Genomic DNA, 22,177 nt, shown 5'->3' on the forward strand with positions numbered 1-22,177 from the left:
CTTGCCCTCCTTTCACCCTCCTGCATGTTCAGGCCCCGATCACACAAAATCTTTTTCACTCCATCTTTCCACCTCCAATTTGGTCTCCCTCTTCTCCTCGTTCCCTCCACCTCCGACACATATATATATACACATATATATATATATACACATATATATATATATATATATATATATATATATATATATATATATATATATATATATATATATATATATATATATATATATATTTATATATATATATAAATTGTGATCCTTACCAACGTGGATTCCACACGGCTCTTCTATTACTTCTCTACAATCTGTTCTGGACTTTCTCATTTCGTTACTGCTTTCTCCAAATCGCTAATCAAGGCTCACCAACTGAAGTTACGAATTGAATAACTTAGGAAATGCCTTGATGAAGAAGTGGTGCCAAGATATCTCCTATCTCAACGTTTGTTACAGCTGTCTGGTCAACCATTTGACCAATTCCAAAATATTATTTTAAAGAAAAATATTGAATTAAAGAAACTTGAAGTGGAGGAGGCTTCTCGCATTTCAAGAGAGAAGAAACGTGCCTTTCAAATGACAATACCGACACACTGGAAGAACCGGATGTTGTACTATTGCTATGATAGATTAAGGAAAGAACGCAATAGGTTACAAGTGTCACTAAATCATAAGTTGGACCATCTTATTGATCACAGCGACTGGACCAAGAACACAAACCCATCTTTTGTGGTAAATATGTTTAATAAACAACTAGATAAAGATTTCTTGTGCGCATTTATCTATGGTTTAAGTTTTGTATGCTCTAACAGAGAAGCCAGCTGTGTTGATGTCACAAAGTCTTTTTGTAATATAGAAAAATACAGTAATTTAAGTAATGATGATAATATCTGTAAGGATTTAGTGTATGCCAGTTTGTCAAAACCATTGAAAGCTAATTGCCCTAAAAGATTCATTAGAGCTATTAACACCTTAAAAAAAGACAAGGATATACATATTGCTAAAGCAGATAAGGTTAACACTGCTGTGATTTTAGACAAAAGTAACTATTTATCTAAAATTAAAGATCTAAATGATGACACAACATGTTCTAACCTTAGTAAAAATCCCTTAGAAGCTGTTGATTTTCACTTCAATAAATGAAGTTGTTATTACAAGGTAACATTTCTCCTATCAAAAGTTTGTCATCTTTGTCCCCTTCATTGCCATATATGTATGGACTTATCAAAACACATAACCAGAATTTTCTAGCAAGACCTATAGAGAGTTTAGTAGGCTCCATCACATATGAATTATCAAAAAGGATAGTTTCTTTATTTAAGCCCTTTAGTGGGTAAGGTATCAAATTCTGATATCATGAACAATGTCGATTATTCAACAAGCTAAACAATATCAATATTAATTTTGATTTCAAACTAGTTAGCTTTGATGTTTCATCACTTTTCACTAAAGTTCCAGTTGATGACCTTTTAGAATATCTATTTAATGTCTTGGATGATATTCATTTACCTATTTCAAAGTCAAATTTCATCGAACTGATAAAATTGTGTATAAAAAACTGTGTATTTCAATTTAATAGAGATTATTACGCTCAAAAATTTGGTAAGGCAATGGGTAACCCTCTTTCACCTGTACGAAGTAAGCTTCATATGGAATATTTTGAAACAAAATTACTAAAGGATATCTTAACTTCTAATGCAATTTGATTTAGGTATGTAGATGATGTTGATTGTGTTTGGCCAACAAATGAAAATTTACAAATATTTCTCCCCTTACTTAACAATTTAGTACCTTCCATCAAATTTACTGTAGAAAATGAAAATAATGGTATGTTACCATTTTTAGATTGAATGATCAATAGACAAGGAAACAAGTTTAAGTTTAGCATATACAGAAAACCCACCAATGTATGATCATATATCCATTATTACTCATCTCAATATGACAGAGTTAAATTTTCATCATTGCAATCTATGTTCCTTAGGGCACTACGTATTAGCAGTCCAGAGTTTATTGATGATGAGTTTGAAAAGATATATTCTATTGGATCTAAGTTATAGTACCCTAGATCTTTCATTGATAACTTCCTCAAGTTAGCAAAGAAATCATTTTACACAGTTGAGCCCAAACCTCCCATTGACACCAAGACTCTTTTAGTTCTCCTTTTTAATAATAATTTCACTTTGTTTCCCATGTCCCTTAAATCCTTTAATGTAAATATTGCCTTTAGCAACAGTAATACTATAAAGAATATCTTAATCAGGAATTCACCAGAAAATTCTCTTGGATGCATCTATAAAGTGCCTTGTGGAAACTGTGATAAGTTTTATGTTGGTCAAACTGATAAGGATCTTTCTGTTAGACTAAAGCATCATAAATATAGTATAAGAACGGGAAAACAATCAAATGCCTTGTTTAATCACGTTAAAAACTATGATCATTGTATTGACTGGTGTAACGCCATCTCAGTTATTGACTCTAACTCTATTACCAAGAGTAATATCATTGAATCTTCTATTATTAAATACACAAAGAATTATAATCTTAATATTAGTGATGGTCTGTACAAATTAGATAACTTTATTGTTGATAGAATTTGTAAAATGATAAGTTTATGAACGCTCGTTGTATATTTTGGACAATCACATGTTTACCTAATGGCGTCCTAGCTTCGTTTCTTCGATGTATATCAACTGACTTATATTTCTCTCTTGTTTCTCCCCTGATGATGTGATCATTACACGAAAGTGCACTTGGGAACTTATCGTGTTTCTTTTTTTTTTTTCCCCAAAAAGAAGGAACAGAGATGGGAGCCAGGTGAGGATATTCCCTCTAAGGCTCAGTCCTCTGTTCTTAACGCTACCTCGCTAACGCGGGAAATGGCGAATAGTATAAGAATGTATATATACATACATATATATATATATATATATATATATATATATATATATATATATATATATATATATATATATATATATATATATATATATATATATATATATATATATATATATATATTTTTTTTTTTTTTTTTTGCTTTGTCGCTGTCTCCTGCGTTTGCGAGGTAGCGCAAGGAAACAGACGAAAGAAATGGCCCAACCCACCCCCATACACATGTATATACATACGTCCACACACGCAAATATACATACCTACACAGCTTTCCATGGTTTACCCCAGACGCTTCACATGCCTTGATTCAATCCACTGACAGCACGTCAACCCCGGTATACCACATCGCTCCAATTCACTCTATTCCTTGCCCTCCTTTCACCCTCCTGCATGTTCAGGCCTCGATCACGCAAAATCTTTTTCACTCCATCTTTCCACCTCCAATTTGGTCTCCCTCTTCTCCTCGTTCCCTCCACCTGAGACACATATATCCTCTTGGTCAATCTTTCCTCACTCATTCTCTCCATGTGCACAAACCATTTCAAAACACCCTCTTCTGCTCTCTCAACCAGCTCTTTTTATTTCCACACATCTCTCTTACCCTTACGTTACTCACTCGATCAAACCACCTCACACCACACATTGTCGTCAAACATCTCATTTCCAGCACATCCATCCTCCTGCGCACAACTCTATCCATAGCCCACGCCTCGCAACCATACAACATTGTTGGAACCACTATTCCTTCAAACATACCCATTTTTGCTTTCCGAGATAATGTTCTCGACTTCCACACATTCTTCAAGGCTCCCAGAATTTTCGCCCCCTCTCCCACCCTATGATCCACTTCCGCTTCCATGGTTCCATCCGCTGCCAGATCCACTCCCAGATATCTAAAACACTTCACTTCCTCCAGTTTTTTTCCATTCAAACTCACCTCCCAATTGACTTGACCCTCAACCCTACTGTACCTAATGACCTTGCTCTTATTCACATTTGCTCTTAACTTTCTTCTTTCACACACTTTACCAAACTCAGTCACCAGCTTCTGCAGTTTCTCACATGAATCAGCCACCAGCGCTATATCATCAGCGAACAACAACTGACTCACTTCCCAAACTCTCTCATCCCCAACAGACTTCATACTTGCCCCTCTTTCCAAAACTCTTGCATTCACCTCCCTAACAACCCCATCCATAAACAAATTAAACAACCATGGAGACATCACACACCCCTGCCGCAAACCTACATTCACTAAGAACCAATCACTTTCCTCTCTTCCTACACGTACACATGCCTTACGTCCTCGATAAAAACTTTTCACTGCTTCTAACAACTTGCCTCCCACACCATATATTCTTAATACCTTCCACAGAGCATCTCTATCAACTCTATCATATGCCTTCTCCAGATCCATAAATGCTACATACAAATCCATTTGCTTTTCTAAGTATTTCTCACATATATTCTTCAAAGCAAACACCTGATCCACACATCCTCTACCACATCTGAAACCACACTGCTCTTCCCCAATCTGATGCTCTGTACATGCATTCACCCTCTCAATCAATTTTTTTTTTTTATACCTCGTCGCTGTCTCCCGCGGTTGCGAGGTAGCGCAAGGAAACAGACGAAAGAAATGGCCCAACCCCCCCCCATACACATGTACATACACACGTCCACACACGCAAATATACATACCTACACAGCTTTCCATGGTTTATCCCGGACGCTTCACATGCCTTGATTCAATCCACTGACAGCACGTCAACCCCTGTATACCACATCGCTCCAATTCACTCTATTCCTTGCCCTCCTTTCACCCTCCTGCATGTTCAGGCCCCGATCACACAAAATCCTTTTCACTCCATCTTTCCACCTCCAATTTGGTCTCCCTCTTCTCCTCGTTCCCTCCACCTCCGACACATATATCCTCTTGGTCAATCTTTCCTCACTCATTCTCTCCATGTGCCCAAACCATTTCAAAACACCCTCTTCTGCTCTCTCAACCACGCTCTTTTTATTTCCACACATCTCTCTTACCCTTACGTTACTTACTCGATCAAACCACCTCACACCACACATTGTCCTCAAACATCTCATTTCCAGCACATCCATCCTCCTGCGCACAACTCTATCCATAGCCCACGCCTCGCAACCATACAACATTGTTGGAACCACTATTCCTTCAAACATACCCATTTTTGCTTTCCGAGATAATGTTCTCGACTTCCACACATTTTTCAAGGCTCCCAAAATTTTCGCCCCCTCCCCCACCCTATGATCCACTTCCGCTTCCATGGTTCCATCCGCTGACAGATCCACTCCCAGATATCTAAAACACTTCACTTCCTCCAGTTTTTCTCCATTCAAACTCACCTCCCAATTGACTTGACCCTCAACCCTACTGTACCTAATAACCTTGCTCTTATTCACATTTACTCTTAACTTTCTTCTTCCACACACTTTACCAAACTCCGTCACCAGCTTCTGCAGTTTCTCACATGAATCCGCCACCAGCGCTGTATCGTCAGCGAACAACAACTGACTCACTTCCCAAGCTCTCTCATCCCCAACAGACTTCATACTTGCCCCTCTTTCCAAGACTCTTGCATTTACCTCCCTAACAACCCCATCCATAAACAAATTAAACAACCATGGAGACATCACACACCCCTGCCGTAAACCTACATTCACTGAGAACCAATCACTTTCCTCTCTTCCTACACGTACACATACCTTACATCCTCGATAAAAACTTTTCACTGCTTCTAACAACTTGCCTCCCACACCATATATTCTTAATACCTTCCACAGAGCATCTCTATCAACTCTATCATATGCCTTCTCCAGATCCATAAATGCTACATACAAATCCATTTGCTTTTCTAAGTATTTCTCACATACATTCTTCAAAGCAAACACCTGATCCACACATCTTCTACCTCTTCTGAAACCACACTGCTCTTCCCCAATCTGATTCTCTGTACCTGCCTTCACCCTCTCAATCAATACCCTCCCATATAATTTACCAGGAATACTCAACAAACTTATACCTCTGTAATTTGAGCACTCACTCTTATCCCCTTTGCCTTTGTACAATGGCACTATGCACGTATTCCGCCAATCCTCAGGCACCTCACCATGAGTCATACATACACTAAATAACCTTACCAACCAGTCAACAATACAGTCACCCCCTTTTTTAATAAATTCCACTGCAATTCCATCCAAACCTGCTGCCTTGCCGGCTTTCATCTTCCGCAAAGCTTTTACTACCTCTTCTCTGTTTAACAAATCATTTTCCCTAACCCTCTCACTTTGCACACCACCTCGACCCAAACACCCTATATCTGCCACTCTGTCATCAGACACATTCAACAAACCTTCAAAATACTCATTCCATCTCCTTCTCACATCACCACTACTTGTTATCACCTCCCCATTTACGCTCTTCAATGAAGTTCCCATTTGCTCCCTTGTCTTACGCACCCTATTTACCTCCTTCCAGAACATCTTTTTATTCTCCCTAAAATTTACTCTCAATCAATATCCTCCCATATAATTTACCAGGATTACTCAACAAACTTATACCTCTGTAATTTGAGCACTCACTCTTATCCCCTTTCCCTTTGTACAATGGCACTATGCACGCATTCCGCCAATCCTCAGGCACCTCACCATGAGTCATACATACATTAAATAACCTTACCAACCAGTCAACAATACAGTCACCCCGTTTTTTAATAAATTCCACTGCAATACCATCCAAACCTGCTGCCTTGCCGGCTTTCATCTTCCGCAAAGCTTTTACTACCTCTTCTCTGTTTACCAAATCATTTTCCCTAACCCTCTCACTTTGCACACCACCTCGACCAAAACACCCTATATCTGCCACTCTATCATCAAACAAATAACATATATATATATATATATATATATATATATATATATATATATATATATATATATATGTTATTTGTTTATTTATTTTGCTTTGTCGCTGTCTCCCGCGTTAGCGAGGTAGCGCAAGGAAACTGACGAAAGAATGGCCCAACCCCCCCCCCCCCCACATACACATGTATATACATACACAACCACACACGCAAATATCCATACCTATACATCTCAATGTACACATGTACACACAGACATATACATACATACACATGTACATAATTCATACTCTCTGCCTTAATTCATTCCCATCGCCAACCCGCCACACATGGAATACCAACCCCCTCTCCCCTCATGTGTGCGAGGTAGCGCTAGGAAAAGACAAGAAAGGCCCCATTCGTTCACACTCAGTCTCTAGCTGTCATGTAATGACGCTCCCTTTCCATATCCAGGCCCTACACAACTTTCCATGGTTTACCCCAGACGCTTCACATGCCCTGGTTCAATCCATTGACAGCACGTCGACCCCGGTATACCACATCGTTCCAATTTAATCTATTCCTTGCACGCCTTTCACCCTCCTGCATGTTCAGGCCCCGATCACTCAAAGTCTTTTTCACTCCATCTCTCCACCTCCTATTTGGTCTCCCACTTCTCCTCGTTCCCTCCACCTCTGACACACACACATATATATATATATACATATATATATATATATATATATATATATATATATATATATATATATATATATATATATATATATATATATATATATATATATATATATTATCCCTGGGGATAGGGGAGAAAGAATACTTCCCACGTATTCCCTGCGTGTCGTAGAAGGCGACTAAAAGGGGAGGGAGCGGGGGGCTAGAAATCCTCCCCTCTCAATTGTTTTTTTTTTTTTTAATTTTCCAAAAGAAGGAACAGAGAAGGGGGCCAGGTGAGGATATTCCCTCAGTGGCCCAGTTCTCTGTTCTTAACGCTACCTCGCTAACGCGGGAAATGGCGAATAGTTTGAAAAAAAAAAAAAAAAATATATATATATATATATATATATATATATATATATATATATATATATATATATATATATATATATATATATATATATATTTATATATATATAAATATATATATATTTTCTTTTTCTTTCAAACTATTCGCCATTTCCCGCTTTAGCGAGGTAGCGTTAAGAACAGAGGACTGGGCCTAGGAGGGAATATCCTCACCTGAACCCCTTCTCTGTTCCTTGTTTTGGAAAATTAAAAAAAAGACGAGAGGGGAAGATTTCCAGCCCCCCGCTCCCTCCCCTTTTAGTCGCCTTTTGCGACACGCAGGGAATACGTGGGAAGTATTCTTTCTCCCCTATCCCCAGGGAAAAATATATATATATATATATATATATATATATATATATATATATATGTGTGGAAGTCGAGAACACTATCTCGGAAAGCAAAAATGGGTATGTTTGAGGGAATAGTGGTTCCAACAATGTTGTATGGTTGCGAGGCGTGGGCTATGGATAGAGATGTGCGCAGGAGGATGGATGTGCTGGAAATGAGATGTTTGAGGACAATGTGTGGTGTGAGGTGGTTTGATCGAGTAAGTAACGTAAGGGTAAGAGAGATGTGTGGAAATAAAAAGAGCGTGGTTGAGAGAGCAGAAGAGGGTGTTTTGAAATGGTTTGGGCACATGGAGAGAATGAGTGAGGAGAGATTGACCAAGAGGATATATGTGTCGGAGGTGGAGGGAACGAGGAGAAGAGGGAGACCAAATTGGAGGTGGAAAGATGGAGTGAAAAAGATTTTGTGTGATCGGGGCCTGAACATGCAGGAGGGTGAAAGGAGGGCAAGAAATAGAGTGAATTGGAGTCATGTGGTATACAGGGGTTGACGTGCTGTCAGTGGATTGAATCAAGGCATGTGAAGCGTCTGGGGTAAACCATGGAAAGCTGTGTAGGTATGTATATTTGCGTGTGTGGACGTGTGTATGTACATGTGTATGGGGGGGGGGGGTTGGGCCATTTCTTTCGTCTGTTTCCTTGCGCTACCTCGCAAACGCGGGAGACAGCGACAAAGTATAAAAAAAAAAAAAAAAAAAATATATATATATATATATATATATATATATATATATATATATATATGTATATATATATATATATATATATATATATATATATATATATATATATATATATATATATATATATATATATATATATATATATATATATATATATATATATATATATTGTATACGATCACTATTTTGGCATGATCAAGTATATTTCTATGAGTCCACTGGGAAAATGAAACACGGTAAGTTTCCAAGTGCACTTTCGTGTAATAATCACATCATCAGGGGAGACACAAGAGAGAAATATAACAGTCAGTTGATATACAACGAAGAGACTTGGCGAGGACGCCATTTGGTAAACATGCGATTGTCCAAGACAAACATCGAGCGTATCATAAGCTTATTTTTTTCTACAAATCTTATGAACAATAAAATTATCCAATTTTTATAAAACATCACTAATATTAATACTTCAATTCTTTGTATATATACTAATAGAAGATTCAATGACATTTCTCGTAGTAATAGAGAGTTGAGAACTGAGATGGCATTACTCCGGTCAATACAATGATCATAGTTTTTAACGTGATTAAACAAGGCATTTGATCTTGTCCCGTTCTTATGCTAGATTCATGCTGCTTAAGTCTAACAAAAAATCGTTACCAGTCTACCCAACATAAGACTTATCACAATTTCTACATAGCACTTAATAGAGACATCCAGGAGAATTTTCTGGTGAACTCCTGATCAAGATATTCTTCATAGTGTTTTTGTTGGTGAAGGCAACATTTACATTAAAGGATTTAAGCAACATGGGAAGTAAAATAGAATTATCATTAAAAGGGAGAACTAAAAGATTCTTGGTGTCAATGGGAGGTTTGGGCTCAATTCAAAAAAATGATTTCTTTACTAACTTAAGGGATTTATCAATGGAAGATCTAGGGTACTTTGACTTAGATCCAATAGAATATATCTTCTCTAACTCATCATCAATATATTCTGGATTGCAAATACGTAATGCCTCAAGGAACATAGATTGAAATGATGATGTTGTAACTCTGTCATGTTGAAATGAGTAATAATGTATAGATGAGCATACATTGGTAGGTTTTCTGTATATGGTAAACTTAAACTTGTTTCCTTCCCTATGGATCTTGTAATCTGAAAATGGTAACATTCCAGTATTTTCATTTTCTACAGTAAATTTGATGGAAGGTACTAAATTGTTAAGTAAGGTGAGAAATATTTGTAAATTTTCATTTGTTGACCTAACACAAAGAACTTCTTCTACATACCTAAATCAAATTACATTAGAAGGTAAGATATCCTTTCGTAAATCGTTTCAAAAAATTCCACACAAAGATTACTTAGTACAGGTGAAAGAGGGTTATCATTGCCATACCAAAATTTTGAGCATAATAATCTCCATTGAATTGAAATATACAGTATTTTATACACAATTTTAGTATTTCAATGAAAACAGACTTTGAAACAGGTAAATGAATATCATCGAAGACATAAGCAAAATAAATATACTATAAGAACGGGACAAGAATCAAATGCCTTGTTTAATCACGTTAAAAACTATGATCATTGTATTGACTGGAGTGATGCCATCTCAGTTATCAACTCTAACTCTATTATCACGAGAAATATCATTGAATCTTCTATCATTAAATACACAAAGAATCATAATGTTAATATTAGTGACGGTTTATACAAATTTGATAACATTATTGTTGATAAAATTTAGTAATATGATATGTTTATGATACGCTCGATGTTTGTCTTGGACAATCGCATGTTTACCAAATGGCGTCCTAGCTATGTCTGTTCGTTGTATATCAACTAACTATTATATTTCTCTCTTGTGTCTCCCCTGATGATGTGATTATTACGTGAAAGTGCATTTGGGAACTTATTTCATTTTCCCCGTGGACTCTTAAGAATATACGTGGTCACGCGCAAAATTGTTATCCTTTCCAATATATATGTATATATACATATATATGGTTGTTTGATTTGTTTATGGATGGGGTTGTTAGGGAGGTGAATGCAAGAGTTTTGGAAAGAGGGGCAAGTATGAAGTCTGTTGGGGATGAGAGAGCTTGGGAAGTGAGTCAGCTGTTGTTCGCTGATGATACAGCGCTGGTGGCTGATTCATGTGAGAAACTGCAGAAGCTGGTGACTGAGTTTGGTAAGGTGTATGAAAGAAGAAAGTTAAGAGTAAATGTGAATAAGAGCAAGGTAATTAGGTACAGTAGGGTTGAGGGTCAAGTCAATTGGGAGGTAAGTTTGAATGGAGAAAAACTGGAGGAAGTAAAGTGTTTTAGATATCTGGAAGTGGATCTGGCAGCGGATGGAACCATGGAAGCGGAAGTGGATCATAGGGTGGGGGAGGGGGCGAAAATCCTGGGAGCCTTGAAGAATGTGTGGAAATCGAGAACATTATCTCGGAAAGCAAAAATGGGTATGTTTGAAGGAATAGTGGTTCCAACAATGTTGTATTGTTGCGAGGCGTGGGCTATGGATAGAGTTGTGCGCAGGAGGATGGATGTGCTGGAAATGAGATGTTTGAGGACAATGTGTGGTGTGAGGTGGTTTGATCGAGTAAGTAACGTAAGAGTAAGAGAGATGTGTGGAAATAAAAAGAGCGTGGTTGAGAGAGCAGAAGAGGGTGTTTTGAAATGGTTTGGGCACATGGAGAGAATGAGTGAGGAAAGATTGACCAAGAGGATATATGTGTCGGAGGTGGAGGGAACGAGGAGAAGTGGGAGACCAAATTGGAGGTGGAAAGATGGAGTGAAAAAGATTTTGTGTGATCGGGGCCTGAACATGCAGGAGGGTGAAAGGAGGGCAAGGAATAGAGTGAATTGGATCGATGTGGTATACCGGAGTTGACGTGCTGTCAGTGGATTGAATCAGGGCATGTGATGCGTCTGGGGTAAACCATGGAAAGCTGTGTAGGTATGTATATTTGCGTGTGTGGACGTATGTATATACATGTGTATGGGAGTGGGTTGGGCCATTTTCTTTCGTCTGTTTCCTTGCGCTACCTCGCAAACGCGGGAGACAGCGACAAAGCAAAAAAAAAATAAATAAATAAATATATCTTTTTCTTATTTATTTATCCATTTATTAGAAGCAACTGGGTGAGTGTGTCAGCAGTTTTGGTGGACGAGACCGTGTATTAGTGAGATGTGATTCAATTACGAAGGTAAGTAATGTGGCTGTTGTGGGCATAATTCGGGTGTATGGGGCATTCATTGTTATGAATGGAAATTTTGGAGAGATTGTGAAGTTGTGGCCTGAATATAGACTTGTAGTCAACTTCCATTATTGGATTGCGTATTAATTGATAGGCATGTAAATGAGAGACTTGGATGGATCTGTTCTGAGAGGGACATCTGATGAGATGTCTGATCACTCTCTTGTGGAGGCGAGGATGAAGAATATTAGAGGTTTACGGAAAAGATGAAACAATGTCGAGAAGAAGAAAACAGTGATTGTAAGTGAGCCTGGAAATGAGACTTTTATTAAGAATTACTAACAGAGGTTGATTGAATGGCAGAAAGTGAGAGTAATTGAAACTAAGGGAGTGGTTAAGAAAGTGGGCCGTTGTGTGAATATAAGCAAGGTTATTAGATTCATCAGGGTTGCGAGAGAGGTTAGCTGGAGTGCAGGTTTGAAAGTAGAAAAATTGGAGGAAGTGAAGTGTTTTAGATATCTGGGAGTGGACGTGGCAGCAAATGGGCCATGGAAGCGAAAGTGAGTCATTGGATGGGAGAGGGGGCGAGGGTTCTGGGGGCACTGAAGAATATGTGGAAAAAAAGCTCGTTAACTGGGAGGGCAAATATCGATATGTTTAAGGGAACAGTAGTCGGAACGATATTCTTTTGGATACAAAGTAAAGGATATGTGAATTAGGTATAATTTTTGAGGAATTTTAGAAAAAAATATACAAGCAGATGGATTTCTCTGGGTATTTATAGATCTGGATAAACCCATAAAATAGGGTTGATTGAGATGTTTCTTGGAATATACCTCGAACTTATGGTGTGGGTGGAAAGCTAATAGAAAGAATCAGTGAGGACTGCAAAGTTGCCTGTCTCTCCTTTCATCTCCCTCAGCACCCCATCGATAAACTAATCAAAGAGCAATGGAGATATCACACACCCTTTCCGTAGACCCTCCTTCACCTAAAACACTCACCCTTCACTCTTCCCACTCGCATATACGTCTTATTCCCTTGATGAAAATTCCTCACTGTTTTTAGTAGCTTTTCTCCCTTATCACATTTGCGTAACACTTTTCACAAAGCAGATCTCTCAACCCTTCCATATGCTCTCCCAAGATTCATATAAAAAAAAAAATCCTGTTTCTCTAAGTATATTTTACATGAAACAGAGAAAACACCTGACCAACACATCCTGAAACTACATTTCTCTCAAGTCTGATACTCTGATAATGCCAACACCCCTTCAATCACCGTTCTCCCATACAAATTACTAGGTACAATCAACAAACATTTTTGTAACACAAACACACTTTTGTCTCCCTTGTCTTTATACAATGACAATTGGCTCCTCACCATGAGTCATTTGTGCAGGTAATATTTTAACTAAGATGTCAGCAAGTCATCCAATCCAGCTGCTTTGTCACACATAATCTTAAGCATGACTTTCACCACCCCTTTCCTTTTCACCAAACCACTTACCATGACTTTCATTTCGCATATCTTCTAGACTCGAATACCCTACATCTGCCATCCTATCATAATACTCATTCCACAATCCCTCAAAGCACTCACTCCTTATATCCAATTTATAAATGCCTGTTACCACTTCTCCATCTGTTCCCTCCTCTGATGTTCCCATTTCTTCTATTCTCCTCTTCACACTATCAAACTCCTACAAAACAAGTTGTTCTCCCCGAAATTTGATGATACTAGATCATCCTAGTTCTCAATTGCCATCTCTTTCAGCCTTTACACCTTCCTTTTGAACTATGGTCGCCATTTATTGTACATTTCCTAACCCTCTTACTCCTTCTCTGTAAGTAAGGCTTCATATCTCTCCTTTGTCTTTTAACAGCAGCTTAAATTTCTCATCTCATCGCTCACTACCCTTTTTCATATGCCTAATCCCAAGCATTTGCAAGCCCAGAACTTCTCTAGCCCATTGTCTCCGTAAATACCTTGCAATCCTTGTCCACCCCCTAGTTTCGTTTACTCACCTTATGCTACTCTTCACTGATTATTTTCCGGCATCTCTTAACACAAGCCTCTGTCACAAGTTTGCCCACATTTACCACCTTCTTCCTACTATATCATTTCCTCTTTTTCTAAAGCTTCTACAAATTTTACCTTCGAATTCACCAAAGAGTAATCGGCTGCCCCTCTCAGTACATTTACGTTCAAGAGTCTTTCCTTGATGTGCAAGTCAATTAGTACGTAATCCACTAATGCCCGATTGCTGTCTATTCCCGGTCACCAGTTCTTTTTCAGCACAATTCCAAACGTTGTCTACCCATTACCACTATCGCATTCAAATAGCTAACACTTGAGTCCTCATCCAAAAATTGCTGACATACTCATTCGGCTCCCCTCAAATTCTTTTCCTCACTCCTCTCGTTACCAAGTGCATAAGCACTATCAAAAACCCACGTCTCGTCGTCCACTTTCATTCTCATCCAAAGCAGTATGGAGCTCATTTCCTCATATCCTTAAACACAGTCCAGTAGCTCTTCCCTCATCAGAAATAACACCCACACTCTTGCCATAACACTAACATTAACCACAGATTTATCCTTTAAAAATTCCACAACTACTTTACCCCATATTTTCTAACTTACTGTCACTCGTATGCAGAGCATCCAGGTTCCTCTCATCATACGTTGCACCTCCTTCCTTCCCATTCTGGTTATTTCCACACACACATTCAGATATTCGTCGCTTGATACTGTTCTATTCTTGGCTTTGGAAAGTAATGAATAAGAGGAAGTTGTTTTCCAACGCCAGCTTCTTCCTCTGTTAGCTGCGTCTTACGATGCACAGGAGATAGATCCATGTACTCCCAGGGATAAGGTTGTTTATGATATAGGATAAAGAATCATACAAATTAAATGTCGCTAGTTATTATGCGAGAGATAGAAAGTTGGTCTTTCTGGACTGAGTCCTGGTAGGCACACATCTATGGGACAGAGAAGAAAAACAGAAACCTGGGTCAAGGAGGGGAAATATGACAGCCATTGTAGTGCTTGCTCATTGTGCTGCAGCAGCACTCAAAGAAGCTGGTTTTCCCTACATACGATTGCTTAAAGAACAATCGTTTGTACCATTTATTGGTTAAGTGAATTCAGAATTATTCGAATTCTTACTTTATGAGTGTCAACTTACCCTGTTGTAGTAACACGCGGATGAAGGTGAGGCAGTCTGCTACCCAGTCCCTCTGCCTGTGACGCTTGTCAGAGATACACGAAGATAGCAGAAACATTATCACAGGCACGACCACCAGCGCCGTCAAGATGACCGTCCACACCAGGGGAGCTAAGGGCAGCAGGAAGCCCCACGGGTTCACCTCTGGTCGTCCTCGCCCTCCCATGATCCTCCAGTAGTCTATCATTATTGGTCCAGTGAAGTCTACCACCTCGGCACGAGTAGCGCTAACACCAAAGGGGCCGACTCCGATATCCGCTTCCTGCGTATATTTACAAAAGGCCTTACATAAGCAAATAGAACAGTTAATCAAACATTGCTCGCTGATAAGTGGGGGAATGCAGTAATTGCACGACTGTTTCTGACTATATCCTAACACACTTATACAAGAAATATAGACTACGTTTAACATATTACTATAGCAGAAATTATTTCTTGCTGTGATGGTGTTGGAGATTCATCAAGTTCCAAATGGAACCCATTGATAACGTCTGTGGTGACACGTACCCAATTCCAGTCGTTAGAGAAAATACACTAAAACATCGCCACAAAAGAGTTTCAGAACCTTGGACTACTTTGATATAGTATATCATACAAAATTATGATGACATTGTGGAATGAAAGCAAAGTCTCAATCATTTTTTCCAGTTATATTCCAGGGATACGAAATAAGTTACAGCTCCAATTAACAGAGACAAGAAATAAACTGCAGCTTCTATTAGCAGGGACTCTAAATAATTTGCATCTTTTCTCAGCAAGGTTACAAGATGAATGCAACATATTTCACCAAGGATACGAAACTTAAAATGAATCATCTATTAAGGCTCTATACAATGAATGCTACAAGACTAGTTATTACAAAGGTTGCTTGGGATACCTGAGGTCATTACCTCTATTCAGTTATATTCAATGATAAAAGAGATTCAGAGAACACAGGGACATCCATGACTGACGATTGTCTGTCTGGATAAAACAACCCAGCGTTTAATCAGGGAGATATGTGATGATTGGGATAAAAACGAAAGATCTTTAAATGATGTGAAAAAAATATTTCTCAGCAAAGCAAAAACACCTGAAATGCTTTAGCCAAATAGAAGAAAATAAAGAGTGACAAGCCTCACTGTTTATCAGTAGCAGAATAATTTAGAAAAAAGAATGAAGTTATAACTCTTGAGTCATCTTCAGTTAACGACAGTTCTAATATACAATTATTGAATAATAAAACCAACCGAAGTGGGAAAGACAATACGTTCGTCTCCCATTAAAATGAGCCTTAAAACACCACCCTCATCTGCTGACACATAATGAGTCATAATGACACAGACAGACATTCCGTACAGAGAATCTCCTAAACGTTTAGAAGAATCGAGGATGTAGGTACGCCATAAAGAATAAGACGTGAAAGATTCATTTCTGTAGAAATATTACAATGAATACTTGCCTGCCATCAGCAATATATCTCGTAGCTATGATTTCTACACACCCAATTCACCGAAATGGGATATAGCATCGTCTTCTTTGGTTCCTATAGTAGGTCTAACTTCACTGGTGTCTTATTACAGAAGACCGTACATCATTGGTGCTTCAGTGAAGCATGTCCGCCCTGACTGGTACCCAGTAGATTAATTCCATCCTAAATGATGCCTCAATATGGTAGAAGTTACTTGATTGGTCCCCCAGTACAGTACATCATACCTGAATGGTGTTTCTTTACATCAGCCTAGTAATTTATGCTCCCGCCTCCGACGCAGGGATCCTAGGGTCGATATATATATATATATATATATATATATATATATATATATATATATATATATATATATATATATATATTTTTTTTTTTTTTTTTTTTTTTCATACTATTCGCCATTTCCCGCGATAGCGAGGTAGCGTTAAGAACAGAGGACTGGGCCTTTGAGGGAATACCCTCACCTGGCCCAATTCTCTGTTCCTTTCTTTTGGAAAATTAAAAAAAAACCGAGAGGGGAGGATTTCCAGCCCCCCGCTCCCTCCCCTTTTAGTCGCCTTCTACAACACGCAGGGAATACGTGGGAAGTATTCTTAATCCCCTATCCCCAGTGACAATATATATATATATATATATATATATATATATATATATATTTCCTTGCGCTACCTCGCAAACGCGGGAGACAGCGACAAAGCAAATTAAAAATATAAAAAATATAATATATATATATATATATATATATATATATATATATATTTTTTTTTTTTTTTTTATACTTTGTCGCTGTCTCCCGCGTTTGCGAGGTAGCGCAAGGAAACAGACGAAAGAAATGGCCCAACCCCCCCCATACACATGTACATACACACGTCCACACACGCAAATATACATACCTACACAGCTTTCCATGGTTTACCCCGGACGCTTCACATGCCTTGATTCAATCCACTGACAGCACGTCAACCCCTGTATACCACATCGCTCCAATTCACTCTATTCCTTGCCCTCCTTTCACCCTCCTGCATGTTCAGGCCCCGATCACACAAAATCCTTTTCACTCCATCTTTCCACCTCCAATTTGGTCTCCCTCTTCTCCTCGTTCCCTCCACCTCCGACACATATATCCTCTTGGTCAATCTTTCCTCACTCATTCTCTCCATGTGCCCAAACCATTTCAAAACACCCTCTTCTGCTCTCTCAACCACGATCTTTTTATTTCCACACATCTCTCTTACCCTTACGTTACTTACTCGATCAAACCACCTCACACCACACATTGTCCTCAAACATCTCATTTCCAGCACATCCATCCTCCTGCGCACAACTCTATCCATAGCCCACGCCTCGCAACCATACAACATTGTTGGAACTACTATTCCTTCAAACATACCCATTTTTGCTTTCCTGGATAATGTTCTCGACTTCCACACATTTTTCAAGGCTCCCAAAATTTTCGCCCCCTCCCCCACCCTATGATCCACTTCCGCTTCCATGGTTCCATCCGCTGACAGATCCACTCCCAGATATCTAAAACACTTCACTTCCTCCAGTTTTTCACCATTCAAACTCACCTCCCAATTGACTTGACCCTCAACCCTACTGTACCTAATAACCTTGCTCTTATTCACATTTACTCTTAACTTTCTTCTTCCACACACTTTATATATATATATATATATATATATTTTTTTTTTTTTTTTTTTCTTATACCTCGTCGCTGTCTCCCGCGTTTGCGAGGTAGCGCAAGGAAACAGACGAAAGAAATGGCCCAAACCACACCCATACACATGTATATACATACGTCCACACACGCAAATATATATACCTACACAGCTTTCCATGGTTTACCCCAGACGCTTCACATGCCCTGATTCAATCCACTGACAGCACGTCAACCCCGGTATACCACATCGCTCCAATTCACTCTATTCCTTGCCCTCCTTTCACCCTCCTGCATGTTCAGGCCCTGATCACACAAAATCTTTTTCACTCCATCTTTCCACCTCCAATTTGGTCTCCCTCTTCTCCACGTTCCCTCCAACTCCGACACATATATCCTCTTGGCCAATCTTTCCTCACTCATTCTCTCCATGTGCCCAAACCATTTCAAAACACCCTCTTCTGCTCTCTCAACCACGCTCTTTTTATTTCCACACATCTCTCTTACCCTTACATTACTTACTCGATCAAACCACCTCGCACACATTGTCCTCAAACATCTCATTTCCAGCACATCCATCCTCCTGCGCACCACTCTATCCATAGCCCACGCCTCGCAACCATACAACATTGTTGGAAACACTATACCTTCAAACATACACATTTTTGCTTTCCGAGATAATGTTCTCGACTTCCACACATTCTTCAAGGCTCACAGAATTTTCGCCCCCTCCCCCACCCTATGATCCACTTACGCTTCCATGGTTCCATCCGCTGCCAGATCCACTCCCAGATATCTAAAACATTTCACTTCCTCCAGTTTTTCTCCATTCAAACTCACCTCCCAATTGACTTGACCCTCAACCCTACTGTACCTAATAACCTTGCTCTTATTGACATTTACTCTTAACTTTCTTCTTTCACACACTTTACCGAACTCAGTCACCAGCTTCTGCAGTTTCTCACATGAATCAGCCACCAGCGCTGTATCATCAGCGAACAACAACTGACTCACTTCCCAAGCTCTCTCATCCCCAACAGACTTCATACTTGCCCCTCTTTCCAAAACTCTTGCATTCACCTCCCTAACAACCCCATCCATAAACAAATTAAACAACCATGGAGACATCACACACCCCTGCCGTAAACCTACATTCACTGAGAACCAATCACTTTCCTCTCTTCCTACACGTACACATGCCTTACATCCTCGATAAAAACTTTTCACTGCTTCTAACAACTTGCCTCCCACACCATATATTCTTAATACCTTCCACAGAGCATCTCTATCAACTCTATCATATGCCTTCTCCAGATCCATAAATGCTACATACAAATGAAAGCCGGCAAGGTAGCAGGTTTGGATGGTATTGCAGTGGAATTTATTAAAAAAGGGGGTGACTGTATTGTTGACTGGTTGGTAAGGTTATTTAATGTATGTATGACTCATGGTGAGGTGCCTGAGGATTGGCGGAATGCATGCATAGTGCCATTGTACAAAGGCAAAGGGGATAAGAATTAGTGCTCAAATTGCAGAGGTATAAGTCTGTTGAGTATTCCTGGTAAATTATATGGGAGGGTATTGATTGAGAGGGTGAATGCATGTACAGAGCATCAGATTGGGGAAGAGCAGTGTGGTTTCAGAAGTGGTAGAGGATGTGTGGATCAGGTGTTTGCTTTGAAGAATGTATGTGAGAAATACTTAGAAAAGCAAATGGATTTGTATGTAGCATTTTTGGATCTGGAGAAGGCATATGATAGAGTTGATAGAGATGCTCTGTGGAAGGTATTAAGAATATATGGTGTGGGAGGCAAGTTGTTAGAAGCAGTGAAAAGTTTTTATCGAGGATGTAAGGCATGTGTACGTGTAGGAAGAGAGGAAAGTGATTGGTTCTCAGTGAATGTAGGTTTGCGGCAGGTGTATGTGATGTCTCCATGGTTGTTTAATTTGTTTATGGATGATGTTGTTAGGGAGGTGAATGCAAGAGTTTTGGAAAGAGGGGCAAGTATGAAGTCTGTTTGGGATGAGAGAGCTTGGGAAGTGAGTCAGTTGTTGTTCGCTGATGATACAGCTCTGGTGTCTGATTCATGTGAGAAACTGCATAAGCTGGTGACTGAGTTTGGTAAAGTGTGTGAAAGAAGAAAGTTAAGAGTAAATGTGAATAAAAGCAAGGTAATTAGGTACAGTATGGTTGAGGGTCAAGTTAACTGGGAGGTAAGTTTGAATGGAGTAAAACTGGAGGAAGTAAAGTGTTTCAGATATCTGGGAGTGGATCTGGCAGCGGATGGAACCATGGAAGCGGAAGTGGATCATAGGGTGGGGGAGGGGGCGAAAATCCTGGGAGCCTTGAAGAATGTGTGGAAGTCGAGAACATTATCTCGGAAAGCAAAAATGGGTATGTTTGAAGGAATAGTGGTTCCAACAATGTTGTATGGTTGCGAGGCGTGGGCTATTGATAGAGTTGTGCGCAAGAGGATGGATGTGCTGAAAATGAGATGTTTGAGGACAATGTGTGGTGTGAGGTGGTTTGATCGAGTAAGTAACGTAAGGGTAAGAGAGATGTGTGGAAATAAAAAGAGCGTGGTTGAGAGAGCAGAAGAGGGTGTTTTGAAATGGTTTTGGCACATGGAGAGAATGAGTGAGGAAAGATTGACCAAGAGGATATGTGTCGGAGGTGGAGGGAACGAGAAGAAGTGGGAGACCAAATTGTAGGTGGAAAGATGGAGTGAAAAAGATTTTGTGTGATCGGGGCCTGAACATGCAGGAGGGTGAAAGGAAGGCAAGGAATAGAGTGAATTGGATCGCTGTGGTATACCGGGGTTGACGTGCTGTCAGTGGATTGAATCAGGGCGTGTGAAGCGTCTGGGGTAAACCATGGAAAGCTGTGTAGGTATGTATATTTGCGTGTGTGGACGTATGTATATACATGTGTATGGGGGGGGGGGGGGTTGGGCCATTTCTTTCGTCTGTTTCCTTGCGCTACCTCGCAAACGCGGGAGACAGCGACAAAGTATAAAAAAAAAAAAATATACATATATATATATATATATATATATATATATATATATATATATATATATATATATATATATATATATATATATATATATTCCTATGAGTCCACGTGTAAAATGAAACATGAAAAGTTCCCAAGTGCACTTTCGTGTAATAATCACTTCATCAGGGGAGACACAAGAGAGAAATATAACAGTCAGTTGATATACATCGAAAAGACGAAGCTAGGACGCCATTTGATAAGCATGTGATTGTCCAAAAGATACAACTAGCGTTCATAAACTTATCATTTTACAAATCAGACAAAATAGATTATCACTAATTTTAAGATTATAATTCTTTATGTATTTAATAAGGGAAGATATATTCTATTGGATCTAAGTTAAAGTACCTTAGATCTTTCATTGATAAATCCCATAAGTTAGCAAAGAAATCATTCTATAGAGTTGAGCCCAAACCTCCCATTGACATCAAGAATCTTTTAGTTCTCCCTTTTAATAATAATTTCACTTTGCTTCCCATGTTGCTTAGATACTTTAATGCAAATCTTGCTTTTAGCAACAATAATACCATAAGGAATATCTTAATCAGGGATTCATCAGAAAATTCTCTTGGTTGCATGCATGAAGTTCCTTGTGGAAACTGTGATAAGTTTTATGTTGGTCAGACAGGTAAGGATCTTTCTCTTAGACTTAAGCAACATAAATATAGTATAAGAACG

The 22,177-nt window shown here is 39.0% G+C and overlaps 1 protein-coding gene across 1 annotated transcript in view; it reads right to left on the reverse strand.

Annotated features, from left to right (window-relative positions):
- LOC139763335 (glutamate receptor-like) overlaps positions 1–22,177 on the reverse strand; it is a 767,617-nt gene that overhangs the window by 550,803 nt on the left and 194,637 nt on the right. The window contains exon 7 of the mRNA XM_071689354.1: positions 15,275–15,575. Within this exon, the coding sequence (XP_071545455.1) occupies positions 15,275–15,575 (301 nt within the window). The remainder of the gene's footprint in view (positions 1–15,274; positions 15,576–22,177) is intronic.

The sequence above is a fragment of the Panulirus ornatus genome, chromosome 46, assembly GCF_036320965.1.
Source record: "Panulirus ornatus isolate Po-2019 chromosome 46, ASM3632096v1, whole genome shotgun sequence".
Classification (NCBI taxonomy): Eukaryota; Metazoa; Arthropoda; class Malacostraca; order Decapoda; family Palinuridae; genus Panulirus; species Panulirus ornatus.